General features: G+C 33.3%; 2 protein-coding genes and 2 long non-coding RNA genes across 4 annotated transcripts; 3 read left to right on the top strand and 1 right to left on the bottom strand.

The window, feature by feature from the left end:
• The first annotated feature begins 948 nt into the window (after positions 1-948).
• Positions 949-9,683, top strand: LOC136067674 (protein FAR1-RELATED SEQUENCE 5-like). Its single transcript, XM_065773858.1, has 2 exons — positions 949-1,502; positions 8,174-9,683. Exon 2 carries the CDS (start codon positions 8,553-8,555, stop codon positions 9,681-9,683), a length of 1,131 nt encoding a protein of 376 aa, XP_065629930.1. The 5' UTR covers positions 949-1,502; positions 8,174-8,552.
• A 1,657-nt stretch (positions 9,684-11,340) lies between these two features.
• LOC112019049 (protein FAR1-RELATED SEQUENCE 1-like) lies at positions 11,341-12,429 on the top strand. Its single transcript, XM_024051585.2, has one exon. The coding sequence runs from the start codon at positions 11,341-11,343 to the stop codon at positions 12,427-12,429; it is 1,089 nt and encodes a 362-aa protein (XP_023907353.2).
• Positions 12,430-12,529: 100 nt separating this feature from the next.
• Positions 12,530-13,459, top strand: LOC136067668 (uncharacterized). Its single transcript, XR_010629095.1, has 2 exons — positions 12,530-12,964; positions 13,069-13,459. It is a non-coding gene; the product is annotated as an uncharacterized LOC136067668 (long non-coding RNA).
• Positions 13,460-13,508: 49 nt separating this feature from the next.
• LOC112019024 (uncharacterized) lies at positions 13,509-15,872 on the bottom strand. Its single transcript, XR_010629084.1, has 2 exons — positions 15,595-15,872; positions 13,509-14,732 (listed from the first exon to the last, which is right to left on the bottom strand). It is a non-coding gene; the product is annotated as an uncharacterized LOC112019024 (long non-coding RNA).
• Between the last annotated feature and the right edge of the window lie 4,069 nt (positions 15,873-19,941).

The raw sequence follows: 19,941 nt of genomic DNA, 5'->3' as shown, positions 1-19,941 counted from the left end.
AAAACTTTTACACCGAGACTCTATAACCAATAGATAACTCACTAGTGTTGCCACAACAACTTTAGAACTCTTAACTTCTTCTTATATGGATCCCTTCATGAATGACATGTCTATTTCAATGAGCCAAAACCTCTAGTCCACTCCAAGACACCTCCTTGAAGATTTGTTCTATTGTGAACTCACCAAAAGGATAACTTTGGGGTTAAAACCCTTGGATGACAAGTATAGTTGATAATTAGCATGAATTTCTCATTAAAGCGCAAGGGATGTAGGCAAAGATTTCTCTCTCCATAGCTTCGGGTTTCCAACCTTTCTTGCTCTAATAAAATATTGTTTGAACTTCAAACTGCTTTATATAGGTGTTTAATCCAAGGTTAAAGTGGTGATTGAAATTAACAAAGTTGAAACAGAGCAAGGTTTTTATTTCCTAAGTCTTACTCGAACAAGTCTCGAGCAATGGTCCTCACTTGAGCGTGCTTTGATGAGTTGCTTGAACCCTCCTTTTTTAAATGCTTAGAGTGAGCTTTGGCCTCCGCTTAAGCGGGCCTCTCCAATTAGCAAGTTTTGGAATCCTTCTAGAAGGAGGCTCTTTAACCAACTTTTATATCAACTAAAAGAAATCATGAATTTGATTTTAAGTATGCATCATCGAATGGACCAACGCTAAAAACCTAACTAAAAAAAAAAAAAAACCGCATATTATGATAAAATAACCTCTTAATATACATGTGGATTGCTATCACTACAAAAAATGCGCTTTTAAGTTGCGTTTTTCAAAAACACAGCTATAGGGGGTAATTTGAGCCACGTTTTTGGAAAATGCAGCTCCACCCTTAGACGTATAGCTGTGTTTTCTAAACATGGCTATAGAGTAGCTCTGAAGCCGCATTTTGTGATGCTGAGGCTATGTTTAGCTGGAAAGGCCTTAAGCTGCGTTTTACTATAGACCCATTCAAGGAAATTTTTTTTTTTTTTTTTTTTCCATATATCCCAAAGCTGCATTTAATAAACGCAGCTTGAACCTTATAGAATTGCGTTTGATTAAACGCAAATTAAACACATCTGGAGCTACGTTTAATAAACGCAACTTAAACAGTTATAGGGTCGCGTGCTTGATTAAACACAACTCTAGACATGTTGAAGCTGCGTTTAATCAAACGCAGCTCTAAGTTTGCTATAAATTGGAAAAAACCCTAAATTTCAACACAATTGAAAAAAACCTTTGAAAAACACTCTCAGCTCACTCTCAACTCCCGATCCCTAATCTTGTCGTCGCTCTCAACCCAATACCCACAAACCTCACGCCTTTTAGCCTCCCTCATCAATCGGTAAAACCTCTCTCTCTCTCTCTCTCATAGATCCTCTCTCACCGATCCTCTCTCTATTTGTAGGAATAGTTTTTCTGTTCGCGCCATTTTCAGTAAGGAGGAGAGTTTATTTGTTGACTTCACCGACGCAAGGAAAAAGGGCTTTCCAACGGCTCCAATCAAAACCTATTTTAGGTACGCTTCGATTTTCTCCCAAAGTTTATCCATCTCGATCGAAACCCATGTGAAATTTTGTCCATTAAGGATGGGTATGATGCCCGATTGTGTGTGCATGTCAAATTTTGGTGTTGGTGGTGGCTTTGGGTTTAATAGAGTTTATCGATTTGTAAATTTCACAAACACAGATTTTGGTGTTGGGGGTGGCTTTGGGTTAAATAGAGTTGATAGATTTGTAATTTTTTTTTTCTTTACAAAGACAATAGTATTAATATTCAAAGCCTTTATGAAATTAAGCAGTGATTCCAAACTACGGAAATTGGGTTCATAATTGTGACCATTATATTTTGAGCTACCATTTTTTGATTTTTTGGAGCAATTTAGTTCTGTAAGCATGCAATGCAGCTACGTTGTCATCTTAGTGCCTTGAAATCATCTCAATGGATGGATAGGCCATGAATGGCTTTTGCTAGGCTGATCACTAGGTACTGGCTAAAAGTGTTATTTGTGTTTTTCTAGCATTTTCTTCATAAAATTTTTATCCGATCATGAACTCAGACTCAAAGAAAACATTGTATTGATGTAGAATTTCAAATTTATAAATCGCATTTGTATTTGTTACTACTTTTGATGTGATTTCATGTTTCTTAGATTAGTGAAGCTCCATTTCGTTGTTCATGACTTAACGTCATTGTTTTGCTCCAATTGGCTTAGTTTTTAGCAAATTACTTTTCATTAAATCTAATCTTACTTAAGTTTTCGCTAGTGTATATATAGTGGACAATGAACCAGAAAAATAACATGCAGTTAGGGTGTTCAATGCCAAATTTTCTATGATGTGTTGATGCCATATGATATAGGTAAAATTTTGAAGTCATGTAATGTACAGTTCTAGCAATAACTGAAAAGTGCAAAAAGTTATTAAAAACAATATATGCCTTTTTATCAACAAGGCTCTGTTGTTGCAGTAAAACTATCTTGGAATTTTCCCAAATAATGTTCTTGTTTGGGGTTTCACTTGCACTGGTGGATGCTTTACCATGAAGTTTGGGGAGGATCTATCATTTTTCTTCAATTTATCTTCCAGAAATTGGAGAGAGAAAATGGAGCCTTGACGAATCTTTTTCAATATAGTCAAATTGAATGATAAGAATATCAAGGTGTTTGTGAGCTCAAAACCTAAGTTTGCTCACCAATTAGTTTGCATTTTCTTTTACTAAACAAGGCATTTTAAAACCATACCAATTTTCATAATTGGCATTTTAGAACTGCAATCTCCACCTAGAACTTATTAGGGGAGGAGGTGCTAGTATAACTAGAGCTCATTGGGTGAGATCGTGGGTTCAAGGCCCATCGGGTGCGTGCATAACTTACCGATAAAAAAAAAGAGAGCAAAAATTGTGTACAGAGGTTACAACTCTATGGTCTAGATTTTGCCCACATGTTTATTTATAATGATTGTTTATTATTATATTTAAGAACATATCAAATGATTACTTATCTAGAAAATTCAATAACATATCATTGTACAAGTATGTTTTATAGCATAAAGGGGCTTTACCATAAACATCTTTCAGTTATGAAAAAGATGTTTGTTTAAACATTCAATTGACATTTCGCTTTTTCCATTGTTTATATTGTTAGAAAACATGAATCCAAACCCTGGATTTTTGAGATGTGGACTACAGAAAATAAAGAAATAGAGAAGATCAACACATGTGAGTGTGTGAGCTCGCACGTACACACTAGAATCGCATGGTTCACCTAAAATTATTGCTGTGGCCATGGAGTTGCTACAGTTTTATTATGACAGCTACAACAAAGTTACAGGGTTCATAGCATGCATATATATATATATATATATCCTATTCAGCTATTACTAGGGATACATGCATGTGTGAAATTAGAATAATGGCCTTAGGCTTCTAATACATTGTCAAATACTGAAAATGTCACTGAGTTTGTGCGATTAAGGGTATTTGAAAAATGTCATGAAGTTTTCAAGACAACAGGAACCAAGCTTTTATCACTTAAGTCTGTAATTTGGAATAGGGCCAGGATGAAAAATGTCAGCTGCACTTATCGGGGAGGGGAGAGGAATGTCATACTCTTAAAGGAAATTATTCAAAAATAACAGGTTCCAAGCTGATGCTGCAGGGGAAGCCTAATACTTAATGACTAAATAAAATTGAATATTATTTAAGTGGGTTAAACACCCTGGGGAATTGTCTTCTGCCACAGTAGACTTCTCAATGTAAAATTTTTTGTAGCACAAAACTTGTTGCGAGGCACATTTGGCTATTGTATTTTCCTTGTGATGATTGGTTTGCTATTGCTTGGAGTGGTGAATTCAATCAGATTGAGGTTGTATTTGAGAGCACTAGGCCAGGGTTGTATGTGTGGAAATGTGGGCTCAGTTTAGTATATAAGCAAGATGTGGAAATGTTCACCCAAACAATATGCAGCAGTAAACTTTGTAATTATTGTGATGGTTCCCATGATGAATTTGATTTATGGAGAAACTATGATGACTATAACGATACTGAACCTAGTGCAATTTGCAGCTCTTCCGAGAAAATTGAAAGTTACATCTCCTCAGTCAATGGTAATGATCTTATTAAATATCCTTATGTTACATACTTACAAGCCAAATCATATTTTATTTTATGTTCTTTCTAGTTGTTTAGCTAGGTTAGTCGCTAGCAAGCCACTTGAATTCATTGCAAATTGTCTAAGCCTCTACATCATCATCACTTATAAGAAGCTTAATAACTAGTAAAACCTTATTAGCCAAGTTGAGAATATTATCTGCATAAGAAATACATTCTCAAGCTTCACTCAATACACTGCTACATTGCTTTGAGGATGTTGCTAAGGTAAATGCATGGTCCAGTCCTAGGTTAGCATCCTATTTGTAAGTGCCTAACTATTATTTCTCTTATGAACAGTGACATATAAGCAAAAAAAACAATGCAATAACACTCATTCCATTCAAACACAAGCACAATGCAGAACTAAAAACAACTTTAGCAACCAAAAGTATCCACTAGAAAGCAATAAACTTGAAAAACGATAAACTAATACCCATTTGATAAAATATCATATATTTGTACATACACTTCTCTCCAGTCTTCACCAACCATCAACAGAGAATAGAGATTAATATTAAAAATAAATAAAAACCCAAATAGAAAAAAAAAAAAAAAAACCTTAACTCTAATTTTTTGGCCAACTACTCACCTCTAATTTTTCTCTTCCTGAAAGCTCAATTAGCGTTCTCAACATTGCTTTTGAAAACTGTGTCCAACTCATAAGGAGTAAAGAACACCCTTACATCATTAAAATGACATCTTGGTGTAGTTCTACGCTTCCTTGGTGCTGGTGGGCAAGACAACATCTCTGGTATTCTTGCTGCTTTAGCTGTTGGAGGCCTACTAGCCCTCCTTCCACTTGTAGCTTCTTTGAAAAACCCGTCTCTTTAAGAATCCAAACTCCACAAAAAAAAAAAAAAAAAAACCCACCCTTTGAACTGAAATTGAATCAAACCCAATAAGAGCATTCACAGCAGTGGATATATAATTTTAGCTATTTAGCACCAATAAGAGTTACTTTATTTATTTTACCTACACACATGTTGCATCAATAGATCTATTTTAGCCTTCAACACAATAAAATAATATAAACATTATAATAAAATATTATAACCACTACAATAAATATAATATATTCCACTACCCAAAAAAACATCACAGCCCCAACCACAACCACCTCTACTATTAGCCACAGCCACAGCCACCACCACCACCACCAGCAGTCCATAGCAGGGAAAAAAAAAAAAAAAACCCAAATCTCCAATCTTTTTCCTCAGCCACAGTCACACCCACCACCGCCACTCAGGGAAAAAAAAAAAAAAAACCCAAATCTCCAATCTTTTTCCTCAGCCACAGTCACACCCACCACCGCCACTCCACAGCAAAAAAAAAAAAAAACCCACCCACCACGAGCACAAGCAACCCACTGCCACAAACACAAACACAAGCCCACTGCCCACAACAGATCGGAAAACACAAACACAAACCTACATCGGCACTGGGCATGAGATAGCAAAGAGATGGTGGAGCTCGGAGGTTCGACCTTTGAGGTGGAGATATAGAGAGAGAAAATGCGAGATAGAGAACCATGTCAGCGCTAGGCATGAGATAGCAAAGAGGGGGGGGGGGTGGAGTTGTGGAGAACGCAAAGAGTGGTCGGCGCTGGGCTAGGCTTCGGTCGGTGCTGGGCAAAAATGAAGTGTGAGGACTGAGTAGAGAGGAGCAACGGATTGAGTAGAGAGGCATGGTCTGATTAAAATGGAGGACTGGAAGAGGAAGAAAGAGGAAGAAAGAAGAGAAGTTAGAGAGAGAGAGAAAAAGAAAGAAAGAGAAAATATTTTTTTAATGGAAGAGGAGAGAGAAATTTAATAAAATAATATATATTTTTTTTGCTCCAAGCTACAATGCACATTTATCTATAGATGTGCACTATAGCAATTCATTTAAAAATTTTAACTATTGCTCCATTGCTGTAAGGGTGTTTTTTGTGTTTTGGTGGAGCTAAAATAGTATTATAGCTATCTAGCTCAACTGCTGCGAATGCTCTAAAGGAAACAACTTTATGTTTTGATAAAAAACAAACAAACCCAGAACAAACCAAACCAAAGTGAAGAGAACGATGGGGTATATCTTCTATTGGTTCTTAGTTTTGATTTTGCTTATCGTGGATTTTTGGGTTTGGAATGCTACTCCCTTTTGTGTTGTGGACCGTTTTGTGAGAGACGAATGATAGAAATTTTGATGGTGTTGAAAGTATTCAGATCTTCTAGAATTCTTAGGAAACTCTACTAGGTAAATTTCTTTAAATCCTTACCCCTCATTTAAAATTAATGGTTTAAGATACTGCCACATCACCATTCCACTAACTTATTCTTTTAAAAACACAAAAAATGAATAAGTTTAGGAAGCAACCATGATCTTTTAACGTTAGCAAACGGATCCAATTTTTTTTTTTTTTTGGATGGAACAAAACTCAAGCTTGAGAAATTCATCATCCCACAAATTAATCCCGCCATTTTTCCCATCTGAATCCAAAAGACACTCTTGGGCAAGAAGAAAATCGGAGTTTCTTTTACAACTCTCCTACAGCCTTGAAATTTTCAATTCTTTCAATCACAAATGATGGATCCACCCAGCTCAATCCCTTCAAATCGTCCATGGATGACCATTGAAAGCCCAATGGACGCCAGGTATATTAGCTATCTTACTCTCTCTCTATCCTCTGTTCTCTGTCTATTGTCTACTGACTATTAGTTTCTTCCTTTCTCTTTCTTTTTCGTTTCTTTATTTCATACCAATGGTTGATATTAGATTTTTATTGTTTTGTAATTTCACTACTGCAAAACTGTTTAATGATTGCTCAAGAAGGGCTGTGTTTTTTTGGGGCTATATCCTTTGCTTGCAAGGTGTTTGATAAATGTTCAAAATAAGAAATAGAGTAGACAAAGAAGCTAGTTGTACTAGTTTGTTACCTGTAGTATAATCTTAGACAAAGAGCAAGGCCACCATAATCAGAGAGGAGAAAAGAATGATTCAAGTTGAAGATATATACATAGGCCTAAATTATTAATTAATTAATTAATTAAGATGAAGATACGTAGGGCCATTATAATAATTAATTCATTATTATAATTAATAATTATATATATATATATATATACTCTTTGACAACGTCATTGAAAGTTGGCCATGCCGCCGTCGAGACCTTCTTGATCACCCGTTTGAGTTTGAAGCTCTTGAGATACCTTGGGTACAATCTTGCTTCATTTTGTTTTTTGTTTATTGGCATTGGAATTGGCTGTTGATTGCTTGGTTGTTTCAGTTTTTATTAGATTTAATGTGGAAAGTTGAATTCTTGTTCATATAGGTTGTCTTTGAAGGTTGATTTCTTAAGTAAGAAGTTTAAGATCTTTGCATCTCAGAGAGAGCTTATTTGAATACATTTAGCTGGAGGAAATGGAGGGAAAATTAAATGATGCCAATTGTTAACAGAGAGTGCATATTATGTTTGTTGATCTGGATGGATTTTTCTTTAAAAAAAAAAAAGTTTCTAATAATTAATAATTAATTTTTAGATGTCACATCTTTCAATGCTGTTTTTTACTTTTTATTTATATAATGCTAATCCTCATCTGCTCTTTAGATATCCTGTCCTTTAGTTTTAGTCTTTACGTTTTTGGTTTTAGGACCTGACTGTACATCTTTGCAGCCCTTTTTGGCACTCTTCTTCTGCTTGTAAGCAATGTTGCGCGTGCACCACAGAAAACTTGAACTCAATTCATTTTTATTTTACTTTTTGCTGTTTTTATTGTCTTTTAGAAGCCAATCTATATCTACCGATGTAATCAATTTGGTTTGTGTTTTTGCTAGTTTTTCTAATGATTTGCAAGCTGTTGGATTTGGAAATCTGCTTTGGTGCTTTTCTTTTCATGTTATTGGGTTTAGCTATTGCCATTATTGTTTCAAACTTGTCTATTTAGTTTGAGTATATTAGTAATGGAACCTTGGTATATTAGTAATATTTGAAATATTCAGTTTTAGTTAATTGGAATTGAGTTTTATTTTTATTATTTTTTTTTTTTGCTTGTATTTTTATAGGATGATGGACATTTCTTGTCAAAACAAGGATACCATGAATGATTGTACCCCAAAGGTTGGTATGGAGTTTGATACGTTAGAGGCAACTTGGATGTTTTGGAAAAATTATAGAAAACAAATGGGGTTTAGTGTTCGAAAGCATTATACAAATAAAAGTAAGATAGATGGAGAAATAACATTGAGAAGATTTTTGTGTTCTAAAGAGGGTTCTCGTAAGCCTGATAAACGAGATCATCTGACCAGTCAACCTCGACAAGAAACAAGGACTAACTGTCTAGTATGATTGGGTGTTTCATTAGTTCGTGAGACCGGAAAGTACAAGGTGTACGATTTTGTATTGAAGCACAACCATGTTCTTCATCTTGCAGCAACTACTTTCATGATGCGATTAGAACGAAAGATGTATGATGTCCAAGCTTTTGCTATTGATTTAGCTTATGCTTCTGGAATTAAGCCTAAAGAGATACATGAGTTAATGAGTAGAGAGATTGGTGGAAGGGCTAATCTTGGCTACACTGGAATTGATCAAAAAAACTATCTTCGAACTAGATGGCAACGAAGCTTGATATATGGTGAAGCCAGTAGTTTATTAAGGTATTTTCAACAACAATTGATTCATAATCCATCGTTCCATTATGCTGTACAGTTGGATATCGAGGGGCAAATAACTAATATATTTTGGGCTGATGCTAAAATGATAATTGATTATGCCCATTTTGGTGATGTTTTTAGTTTTGACATTACATTTGGCACAAACAAAGAATTTAGATCTTTAGCTATGTTTATTGGTTTCAATCACCATAGAGAGATGGTGATTTTTGGGGCTGCACTTTTATACGATCAGACAGCTGAATCATTCAAATGGCTTTTTGAGAGTTTTTTAAAAGCACATGGTGGTAGAAAGCCTAAATCTATCTTTACTAATCAAGATTTTGCTACTGCAAAGGCATTAGTTGAGGTGATGCCGGATACGTGGCATGGATTATGTACTTGGCACATAATGCAAAATGGAATCAAGAAATTGGGAAATTTGATGAAGGATGGCTCATTGTTCCTCCGAGACATTAAAGACTGCATGTATAAGTATGAGAATGAGAGTGAATTTGAAGAAGCTTGGAATAAAATGATTCAAACCTATACAATCAAGGATCTTAGTTGGTTAAATGGTATATACAAATTGAAGGAAAAATGGGCTAATTGTTACATGAAGAAGGCAGTTACTTTGGGAATGCGAAGTACTCAGCTTTGTGAAAGTTTGAATGGGGATTTGAAAGATTACTTGAAATCAGATTTGAATATGGATGATTTTTTTGAGCATTTTGAGATAGTAGTAGGGCAGAAGCGAGATAAAGAGTTAGAGGTTGAGTATAATGCTAGGGAAAAATTGCCTCCTTTGTGCTTGAAGAATTCACCTTTATTGAAGCAAGTATCACAGGTGTATACCCCTACAGTATTTAAAGTGTTCCAAAATGAGTATGACTATGCATTAGCTGCAATAATAAAAGATTAAAAAAAAAAAAAAAAAAGTTTCTAATAATTAATAATTAATTTTTAGATGTCACATGTCTTTCAATGCTGTTTTTTTACTTTTTATTTACATAATGCTAATCCTCATCTGCTCTTTAGATATCCTATCCTTCAGTTTTAGTCTTTACGTTTTTGGTTTTAGTACCTGATTGTAGTTTTATATCCTTTTATCTTTGCAGCCCTTTTTTTGCACTCTTCTTCTACTTGTAAGCAATGTTGCACGTGCACCACAGAAAACTTGAACTCCATTCATTTTTATTTTACTTTTTGTTGTTTTTATTGTCTTTTAGAAGCCAATATATATCTTCTGGTGTAATAAATTTGCTTTATGTTTTTGCTGGTTTTTCTAATGATTTGCAAGCTGTTGGATTTGGAAATCTGCTTTGGTGCTTTTCTTTTCATGTTATTGGGTTTAGCTATTGCCATGATTGTTTCAAACTTGTCTATTTAGTTTGAGTATATTAGTAATGGGACCTTGGTATATTAGTAATATTTGAAATATTTAGTTTCAGTTAATTGGAATTGAGTTTTATTTTTTATTTTATTTTTGGTTGTATTTTTATAGGATGATGGACATTTCTTGTCAAAAAAAGGATACCATGAATGATTGTACCCCAAAGGTTGGTATGGAGTTTGATACGTTAGAGGCAGCTTGGATGTTTTGGAAAAATTATGGAAAACAAATGGGGTTTAGTGTTTGAAAGCATTGTACAAATAAAAGTAAGATAGATGGAGAAACAACATCGAGAAGATTTTTGTGTTCTAAAGAGGGTACTCGTAAGCCTGATAAACGAGATCATCTAACCAATCAACCTCGACAAGAAACAAGGACTAATTGTATAATACGATTGGGTGTTTCATTAGTTCGTGAGACTGGAAAGTACAAGGAGTACGATTTTGTATCGAAGCACAACCATGTTCTTCATCTTGCAGCAACTACTTTCATGATGCGATCAGAACGAAAGCTGTCTGATGTCCAAGCTTTTGCTATTGATTTAGCTTATGCTTCTAGAATTAAGCCTAAGGAGATACATGAGTTAATGAGTAGAGAGGCTGGTGGAAGGGCTAATCTTGGCTACACTGGAATTGATCAAAAAAACTATCTTCAAACTAGATGACAACGAAGCTTGATATATGGTGAAGCCGGTAGTTTATTAAGGTATTTTCAACAATAATTGATTCATAATCCATCGTTCCATTATGCTGTACAGTTGGATATCGAGGAGCAAATAACTAATATATTTTGGGTTGATGCTAAAATGATAAATGATTATGCCCATTTTGGTGATGTTTTTAGTTTTGACACTACATTTGGCACAAATAAAGAATTTAGACCTTTAGCTGTGTTTATTGGTTTCAATCACCATAGAGAGATGGTGATTTTTGGGGCTACACTTTTATATGATGAGACAGCTGAATCATTCAAATGGCTTTTTGAGAGTTTTTTAAAAGCACATGCTGGTAGAAAGCCTAAATCTATCTTTACTAATCAAGATTTTGCTATTGCAAAGGCATTAGCTGAGGTGATGCCGGAGACGTGGCATGGATTATGTACTTGGCACATAATGCAAAATGGAATCAAGAAATTGGGAAATTTGATGAAGGATGGCTCGTTGTTCCTCTGAGACTTTAAAGACTGCATGTATAAGTATGAGAATGAGAGTGAATTTGAAGAAGCTTGGAATAAAATGATTCAGACCTATACAATTAAGGATCTTAGTTGGTTAAATGGTATATACAAATTGAAGGAAAAATGGGCTAACTATTACATGAAGAAGGTAGTTACTTTGGGAATGCGAAGTACTCAGCTTAGTGAAAGTTTGAATGGGGATTTGAAAGATTACTTGAAATTAGATTTGAATATGGATGAATTTTTTGAGCATTTTGAGATGGTAGTAGGGCAAAAGCGAGATAAAGAGTTAGAGGTTGAGTATAATGCTAGGGAAAAATTGCCTCCTTTGTGCTTGAAGAATTCACCTTTATTGAAGCAAGCATCACAGGTGTATACCCCTACAATATTTAAAGTGTTCCAAAATGAGTATGACTATGCATCAGCTACAATAATAAAAGATCGGAATTGTAGCCAACCAATGCATGAATATACTATTGTGCTTCTTGAGAAAGTTGGAGAATATAAAGTATTGTGTAGTCCTATTAGTAGGACAATCTCATGCAGTTGTAGGAAGTTTGAAACATTTGGGATTTTGTGTTGTCATGCTTTGAAGGTTTTCGACATACTTGATATAAAGATAATTCCTGATGCTTACATTTTGAAGAGATGGACAAGAGAAGAAAAAAATGGGTATGTCATAGATAGTATTGGGAAGGATGTTCATGGGGATGTTAACTTAAAAGTTACACAATGGTATAGAAGACTATGTCCCAGGTTAGTTAGATTAGCCTCACGAGCTGTTGAAATCGAAGAAGCATATGCTTTGGTAGAGAGTGTTACAAAGGAATTAGAAAAGCAGGTTGAAGATATTGCCATGAAATTTTCAAGTGTGAGTCTTGATAATTCTAAAGATCAAAAGTCATTGGGTGGTAGTGAAATTGTGGATCATGGAGAACCTATAAAGAATTTAGTTGAAAAGGTTAAAGGCCTCAAAAAGAAAGAAGGTTGTAAGGGTCGAAAAAGATGTAAAAGTTGGGTTGAACAACAATCAAGGAGAAAGAAAAAAACTTCAACGAAAAATACTGTTAGACATCAATTATCCAAGGTATGCTCTTGATGCAAAAAATATTGACAAATTTACATGCATTGTGTACAAACAATTTATTTTTTTTATTCTTGGTTAAACTAACTCCTTATATCTTACCATACAAGAAAACAATAACTCTTCTCTCATAAATTACAATAACTCTATCTCACTTGTGCAATGCTATTCACATAAGGTGAGCAATCTTGTGAGTTTGTAGGTAAGCAATTTTAAAGAATTTTTACTGCTAAAAATCTGAAAGTTTTAACAAGAACTATTTGTGATTTGTGATATAGGAAACTGATTAGGCACCTAATTCAATGGCATGGATGACATATGAAGGTCTCCAGGGAAATAGATGCCAAAACAATTTCATTGATTCATTAATGGTGAACTTGTTCATTCAGCTTTTTTAAGCTATTAACAAGTGGCATGTGCTTTTATGCAGTGACATAGATGACACCAAATCATTATAATTTCTTGTAGGGGATGGATGTTGGGTTTGATCAAGCACAAGTTCCTTTGGGTGACACAATAAATAATTATGATGCTCACATGAATTTTCTTGGTAAATGATTAACAAATGATGGAAAGTTTTTTTTTTTTTTTTTTTCCTTTTTTGCCTTTACTAAGTTATCAAAAGATAACCTTGGGTTTTTGAAATATGTATAGGTATGTGATTTTGATGCTGCCAATGCTATGGATGTTGTAAAAAGAGAAGAGGAGATAGGCCTTTGTTAATGCCACCAATGTTACATTTTTCTTTTGTTAAGATTGTCCTTGTTGTAAAAGAGAAGAGGGGATAGGCCATTGTTAATGCTGCCAATGTTACATTTTTCTTTTGTTAAGATTGTCTCTGTTGTAAAAGAGAGGAGGGGATAGACCATTATTAATGCTGCCAATGTTACATTTTTCTTTTGTTAAGATTGTCCCTTTATAGAATAGGGGATAGGCCTTTGATATGTAGCATTTTCCCTTCTTTAAAACAACTGTACCTTGTGCAAAGTTGAAACTTCTAGATTTTAAATCAATATTATTGGCAATTTGAATGTCTAGCAATAAATTACATTATATTACATGTATAGTTTACAAACATCTACGAAATAACAAAATAAGATAAAACTGATAAAATTGATATTATTGCCAATAACTATTCATTACATATCTATAACTATTGAAACATTGGTAATACATGAAGCATTTTAGCCACTATTGATACATATTCTTCTTAATTTTTTTTTGATAAGTACATATTCTTCTTAAATATTGTGATCTACTACTGTCTTTTTTTTTCAAAGAACTAAATCCTAAAAGCCACTGTGAATGCTACTCAGTGATAGCCACCTGCATAATTAGTGTGCAATCATAGATCATCAACATCCAAGCTTTCAAGTGAACTTGAAATTAGAAGCTGGAAAAAAAATGTGTCAAAGTTGGATCGTAAAGATCAATATGATACATTAAAATAAGTGTCAAAGTGTCAAAGAAGACTCAAAATTATCATTTGAGTGAAAATAAAGGGTAATAAGCACTTATCAAAAAATTTCATCATACAAATTTCATTGAATCCATGTGAAGAACCAATCAATTCAAAAGTTCTAGATTTAGGCTATTTCCAAAAAATTAAAGTTCTAGTTTTGAAGAACCAAGCTTTTTCCACATGAAGAACCAGTATTCCTTCTACCAAAATTAATACTCTTTAAGTAATGAGAACTTTCTCTAGAAGCAACAGAACTCCAATTCTAGCAAACAAAATGGCTGTAATCAAAGAATAAAAATGTTATATGGTGACATGAGAGTAACTTAAACTATCTATTGATAATGTCTTGGGCCTCAATAAAATTGTATTTTCTTGTGGTGACATGAGACTAACAATAGAGAAGAACATGCTAAGGATGACATGGCATCCTGTACCTTAAAGCAGTTCAAGGGAGTTAGGTTTTGATTCACAGGAGATAGGGAGCCATGGAGAAAAATTATGAACTATAATAATTTAGTTACTGTATCAATGGATTCCGTACATTGTATAGGATGATAAAAAAAAATAGAGTAAATGGAGTTACCAAAACTGATAACAAAAGCTACAGAACCTTATATCATTGCATGAATGATACTCTAATAATTTGATAATTAGACGACACACCATAAGAACGGTAAAAAAAGGGCTCATGAGTCTATGTTGAAGACACACGACCACTTCCATATAGAATCATTTGAATTCTATAGGATATACTGCCCAAGCAAACACATGGATATTAAAATCAACAAAAATTTTAATTAAAGAAGTATAATACCTATCACCATCACTTTCAATCTTTGACTCCCTGTATCAGAAGCTACAAATTAAGGGAATGGCATAGCAAACTTGGTATCAATATCAACAATATATTTAACAAAGAACAATAAAGATCGGTATACATATATCTGATATAGATTTTATATCAAGAAAGTGTATTCTATTTCTAGTAACCTAAAAGGAAAGACATTGACATTGACCTCCTGTACCATGACAACTGCGACAAGCATCAGATACTTGCACTTCAAGGTTGAACTCAACACTTAAGATTGAAAACAGGCTTTGGCCTTTTAATTGTAAACATAGTGGGGCAAACACAAAGTAAAGACTAAGAATTTTAATTATAAACACCTTGCAGGTAGAGAATATAGCCCAATTACCCAAGTTCATCATAAAAATTTCATTGAATCCAAGTGAAGAACCAGTCAATTCAAAAGTTCTAGATTTAATTAAAAGTCATGAAAAGCATGTTTTTGTATAGATTGAGAAGACTGAACCCGGGTCTAAGGTTGAAATGCAATTTTCAAGTCACCACATTGACAAAAATTGCAGAATAGTTCCCTCTAAATCTTTCACACGGCATGGCCCACACCATGGAACCCAAAACTCAACAATATGTAAAGGGGTCCTAATTGTCAAAACTTATCTTGAACATTTATCAAACATCTTGCAGGTAGAGGATACAGCCCCAAAAAAAACACAGCCTTTCTTGAGCAATCATTAAACAATTTTGCAGCAGTGAAATTGCAAAACAATAAAAATCTAATATCAACCATAGGTATGAAATAAAGAAACGGAAAAAAAAAAAAGAAAAAAAAAAGAAAGAGAAAGGAAGAAACTAATAGTCAGTAGACAATAGACATAAAACAGAGGATAGAGAGAGAGTAAGATAGCTAATATACTTGGCCTCCATTGGGCTTTCAATGGTCATCCATGGATGGTTTGAAGGGATTGAACTGGGTGGATCCATCATTTGTGATTGAAAGAACTGAAAATTTCAAGGCTGTAGGAGAGTTGTAAAAGAAAGTTCGGTTTTCTTCTTGCCCAGGAGTGTCTTTTGGATTTAGATGGGAAAAATGGTGGGACTAATTTGTGGGATGATGAATTTCCCGGGTTTGAGATTTGTTCCATCCAAAAAGAGAATAAAAAAAAAGTTGGATCTGTTTGCTAACGTTAAAAGATAACGGCTGCTTCCTAAACTTATTCCTTTTTTGTGTTTTTAAGAGTATAAGTTAGTGGAATGATGATGTGACAGCATCTTAAACCATTAATTTTAAATGAGAGGTGAGGATTTAAAGAAATTTACCTGGCAGAGTACCCTAGGAACTCTAGAAGATCTGAATTCTACTTCCTCCGTTTCACTTTATCTGTCTTATTTGAAAAGTCAAAATTTTTAAAAGAACATCATTTATTGTCTTATTTACCTTTTAAAAATGTATAAGTTTCCAAAACTACCATTAAATAAATTTATCAAAAAATTGAATTAGTAAATTAATAGGGGTATAATAGGAACATTAGTAAATTAATGACTTTTATTTTTAGAAATAGGACAATATTTTGAGACATTTCAAAATAGAATAAAGGACAAACAAAGTGGGACAGGGGAGTATTATGATTGTATTACATCCTCATTAAATTCAAATCTAATTTTCTCTTATATCATTTATAATGTGGACCAATAATTATTTAGAACAAAGTTACTTTTGAAGATTTTGTCAAATTGGATGGTAAAAGAAAAATCAAGAGTCCATAATATGTCTTTGATATATCAAAATTTCTCAATTTGTTAGGTGAATGATGTCCTTGATTCAAGGAAAAACTAAAGCTTTCTTTTGGGTTTAGACCTTTGTTATGTGGAAAATCCACTTTTGAATTTCCAATTTTTGTATAAGTAGCTTTGGAAATTTAGGAAATACTTGACTTAGGCACAATGCAATTGAAAGTGAATGCACTAATTTTCAATCCTTGTCTTTTTTTTTTTTGGTCACCGAATGTGCATGACATTTATGGCTTGTTTTTCCATTCAGTTGGTTTATTTATACGGCTGCTTAGTGGACTTGGAATTTTTGTGATCATATGCAGGTATGTGTTGGGTGATCTTTCACAACAAAGTATAAAAGCAGTGCTTAAAAAAAAAAAAAAAAGTATAAAAGCAGCATTTGATGTTTGCAAGCTAGAGCAAAATACTATTTTGCTCAATTTCCTGGAAATAGTCTCTCATTTATTTGAGCCGACAAAGAGCCCCACCTGCTGTCTCCATCATCGACTTCCTTCTGTTATCTCCTCTCTCCCTTTTCTGCTAACAGTCAAACGACTCGAACAACCACCACACCCAAAAGGAGTGGGAAAAGACTAAAAGAGACTTCGACGTATCGTTTAAGTAGGCAAAACTCTCCTGCGCTGTATGATAATATTGACAACACTTCCCTTTTTTTTTTTTTTTTTTTTTTTTTTTTTTTTTTTTTTTTGGAGATAGAATTTCTACTCTTTTAACACTTTCTTTCTTAAAAGCATATTATATAAGTTACAGCGTCGTTAAGCATTCAATATCACTAGTGTATAGCTCTGTGAATATGCACGTGTACATTTAAAAATAATCATAATTATACGGTTCAAATTATATATATATATATATAAATAGGGCAAAACTTAGGTACGGTACTTAGTTACATACTTAAGATTTTGACATTTGTCCAATTTAACAATTCAAACAAACGACAATAAAATAAAATTTTTTTTTTTTTTCCTTCTTCCTTTTTTTTCCTGTACTGCAACTGCAAGAGAACCCACATCTTCTACTAGGTTTCCAACCAAAAACAGACCATTCTCCCTCACTTTCTTAGTAACCAAATAGGAAAGATCAAAAAATAAAAGCCAGATCTACTGGGTTTCAAACAAAAAATCAATGGCGACTCTAGAAATTTTTTTCAAGGTTTTCCTCAAGAAGCATAAATTACATTATCTAATAAAAAAAAAATTTATATATTGACAACAACAATAACAACAAACAACAATAAAAAAAAACACACTAATACATAAAGTTTTACAACATAAAACTTGTGGAGTTTAGTTGTGGTTGTTAGTATTGCTGAACAGGGATGGACGACAATAGCAGGGAGAGTAAGTGAGTTTCTTATTTCCTTTTAGCCTTTAGGTTTGATTTAGTTTTAGTTTAAATTGTTTAATGACTTGTGAATCCACGAGGCACTGAGGCAATGAGAATTTTTTTTTAAAAAAAATATTTGTTGAATTAAAAATGTAATCGTGTTGGTGTTGGAGTAGTGATAGTCTTAGTCTGAGATGAGATTGATCTTGTGCTAGGCTTTTCTATTGGCATTTGTTTGGCCTTATTAGTGGTTTTATTATTATTTTTTTCCAGATTTTCGTTCAAGTTTTTTTTTTTTTTTTTTTTTTTGGGTTTTTCCATGGTTTTTATAAACCAGTACAGTGTAAGAATCGAAAAAGGGATTGGTTACTGGTTTTTTGGTCGGACTGAGATCCTACCGATGGTCGAACTAGTGATGTCATAGATAATATAATTAATAAAATTTTAAATTATATAAGTAAAAATTAATAAGTTTATTACTAATAATATGATAGCAAAATGTAAAAACATAATATTTAGTGACACTTTCGTGTAAATTTAATCAAATTTCCTTAGAATGGACAATCACATGTTTAATTATAATCATAAAAATAAAAATTTTATTATTATTATTTATTATATATAATGAATTAATTGATGTTATATAAAAATTATGTAACTTTTTAAGTTTATTCACTTAATTTACTAAAACTACTATTTTTTTCTAATCAAAATTATCGGAAAAAGAAAAAAAAAAGTAGTTATACAATGAAAAAAAGTTAAATTTACGTGACTTTGACTAATTAGTTATATAATATATATTATAATGTTTTTAAGGAAAAGTAGTCGTACAATGATAGTGTGTTAGGTAAAGTAAAAACTAAATGTAAGTTGTAATATAGACTTAGAAGAATATAAAAGCATGTGGTTCTTTTTGTTTGAAAGACCCTAAGATATTGTTAAGTTGCTCAAATTATGAACCAAAATTTAATTTTATTGGCATTAAAACAATTCTGGGTGTTCCCAAATTTTTTTTAAAGGTAGATAAATATAAAATTTTAAATTATTATGTATTATTATTATTTTTCAGGGCAGGGTGGTCCTGGGACCACCCTGACCATAAGTGGCACTGCCCTTGCAAAAAAGAACCCTCTTCAGCTATACTTGAAACTTCCACACTCTTAAAATCAACAAAGCCATCGTCACAGCCTCTTTCATTATTTTGTCCACAAAGAGAGAGAGAGAGAGAGAGAGAGAAGAGAGAGAGAGAGAGAGAGAGAATCATAGATCAGAAAGAAGAAAGAATCATAGATCAGAAATATAAGAAAGAATCATAGATTAAAAAAAGAAGAAAGGAAATAGATACACACACACACACCCACACAGAGAATCATAGATCAAAAAAGAAGAAAGAATCATAGATTAGAAAAGAAGAAAGGAAACAAATACACATTCATAACACACACACCGAGAGAGAGAGAGAGAGAGAGAGGAGAGAGAGAGAGAGAGAGAGAGAGAGAGAGAGAGAGAGAGAGAGAGGAGAGAGAGAAGATCATAGATCAGAAAAGAAGAAAGGAAATAGACACACACACACACACACACACAAATCGAGAGAGAGAGCTATGAGATTTTTTTTTTTCTTCTTTTTTGGGTTTAGGTTTGGAAGAGAAGGGTCATGGTGGTTTGAAGAGAAAGGTTTTGGTTTGGAAGAAACTTTTGCCAGTACAGGAAAAGAAGGAAGAAGGAAAAAGAAGAAGAAGAAGAAGAAGAAAGAAAATTTAGTTTTAACACCATTGCTTGGTGGTTAAATTGGACGGAGTCAAAATTTAAGTATGGAACCTAAGGTACTGTACCTAAGTTTTGCCCATATAAATATGAATAGTTTAGAATTTAGTTTATTTTAGACTCTTCAGTTTTGCACCCAATAATTCCCTTACTACAAAGATTAAAAACTTAAATGCGACACTTGACAGAAAATTGACTCTAATTGAAATCCAATTTAAAATCTAATTGGATTTAGACTGTTCGATTTTTACACCCAATAATTCACTTGCACAAATTAAAATTAAATGAGACACGTGACGTAAAATTGAAATATATATTATTATACCCTTTCAAAAATTAAATCCAGAACATATAACCTAAAAAAAATAATAGATGAATA

This window comes from Quercus suber, unplaced genomic scaffold, assembly GCF_002906115.3.
Source record: "Quercus suber isolate HL8 unplaced genomic scaffold, Cork oak 2.0 scaffold_81, whole genome shotgun sequence".
Classification (NCBI taxonomy): domain Eukaryota; kingdom Viridiplantae; phylum Streptophyta; class Magnoliopsida; order Fagales; family Fagaceae; genus Quercus; species Quercus suber.
This window is presented reverse-complemented; position numbering and strand designations above follow the sequence as displayed.

Excerpts from the sequence above, each read along its gene's own strand:
- LOC136067674 (XM_065773858.1), top strand. The coding sequence starts at position 8,553 with ATGATGCGATTAGAACGAAAGATGTATGATGTCCAAGCTTTTGCTATT.
- LOC112019049 (XM_024051585.2), top strand. The coding sequence starts at position 11,341 with ATGTATAAGTATGAGAATGAGAGTGAATTTGAAGAAGCTTGGAATAAA.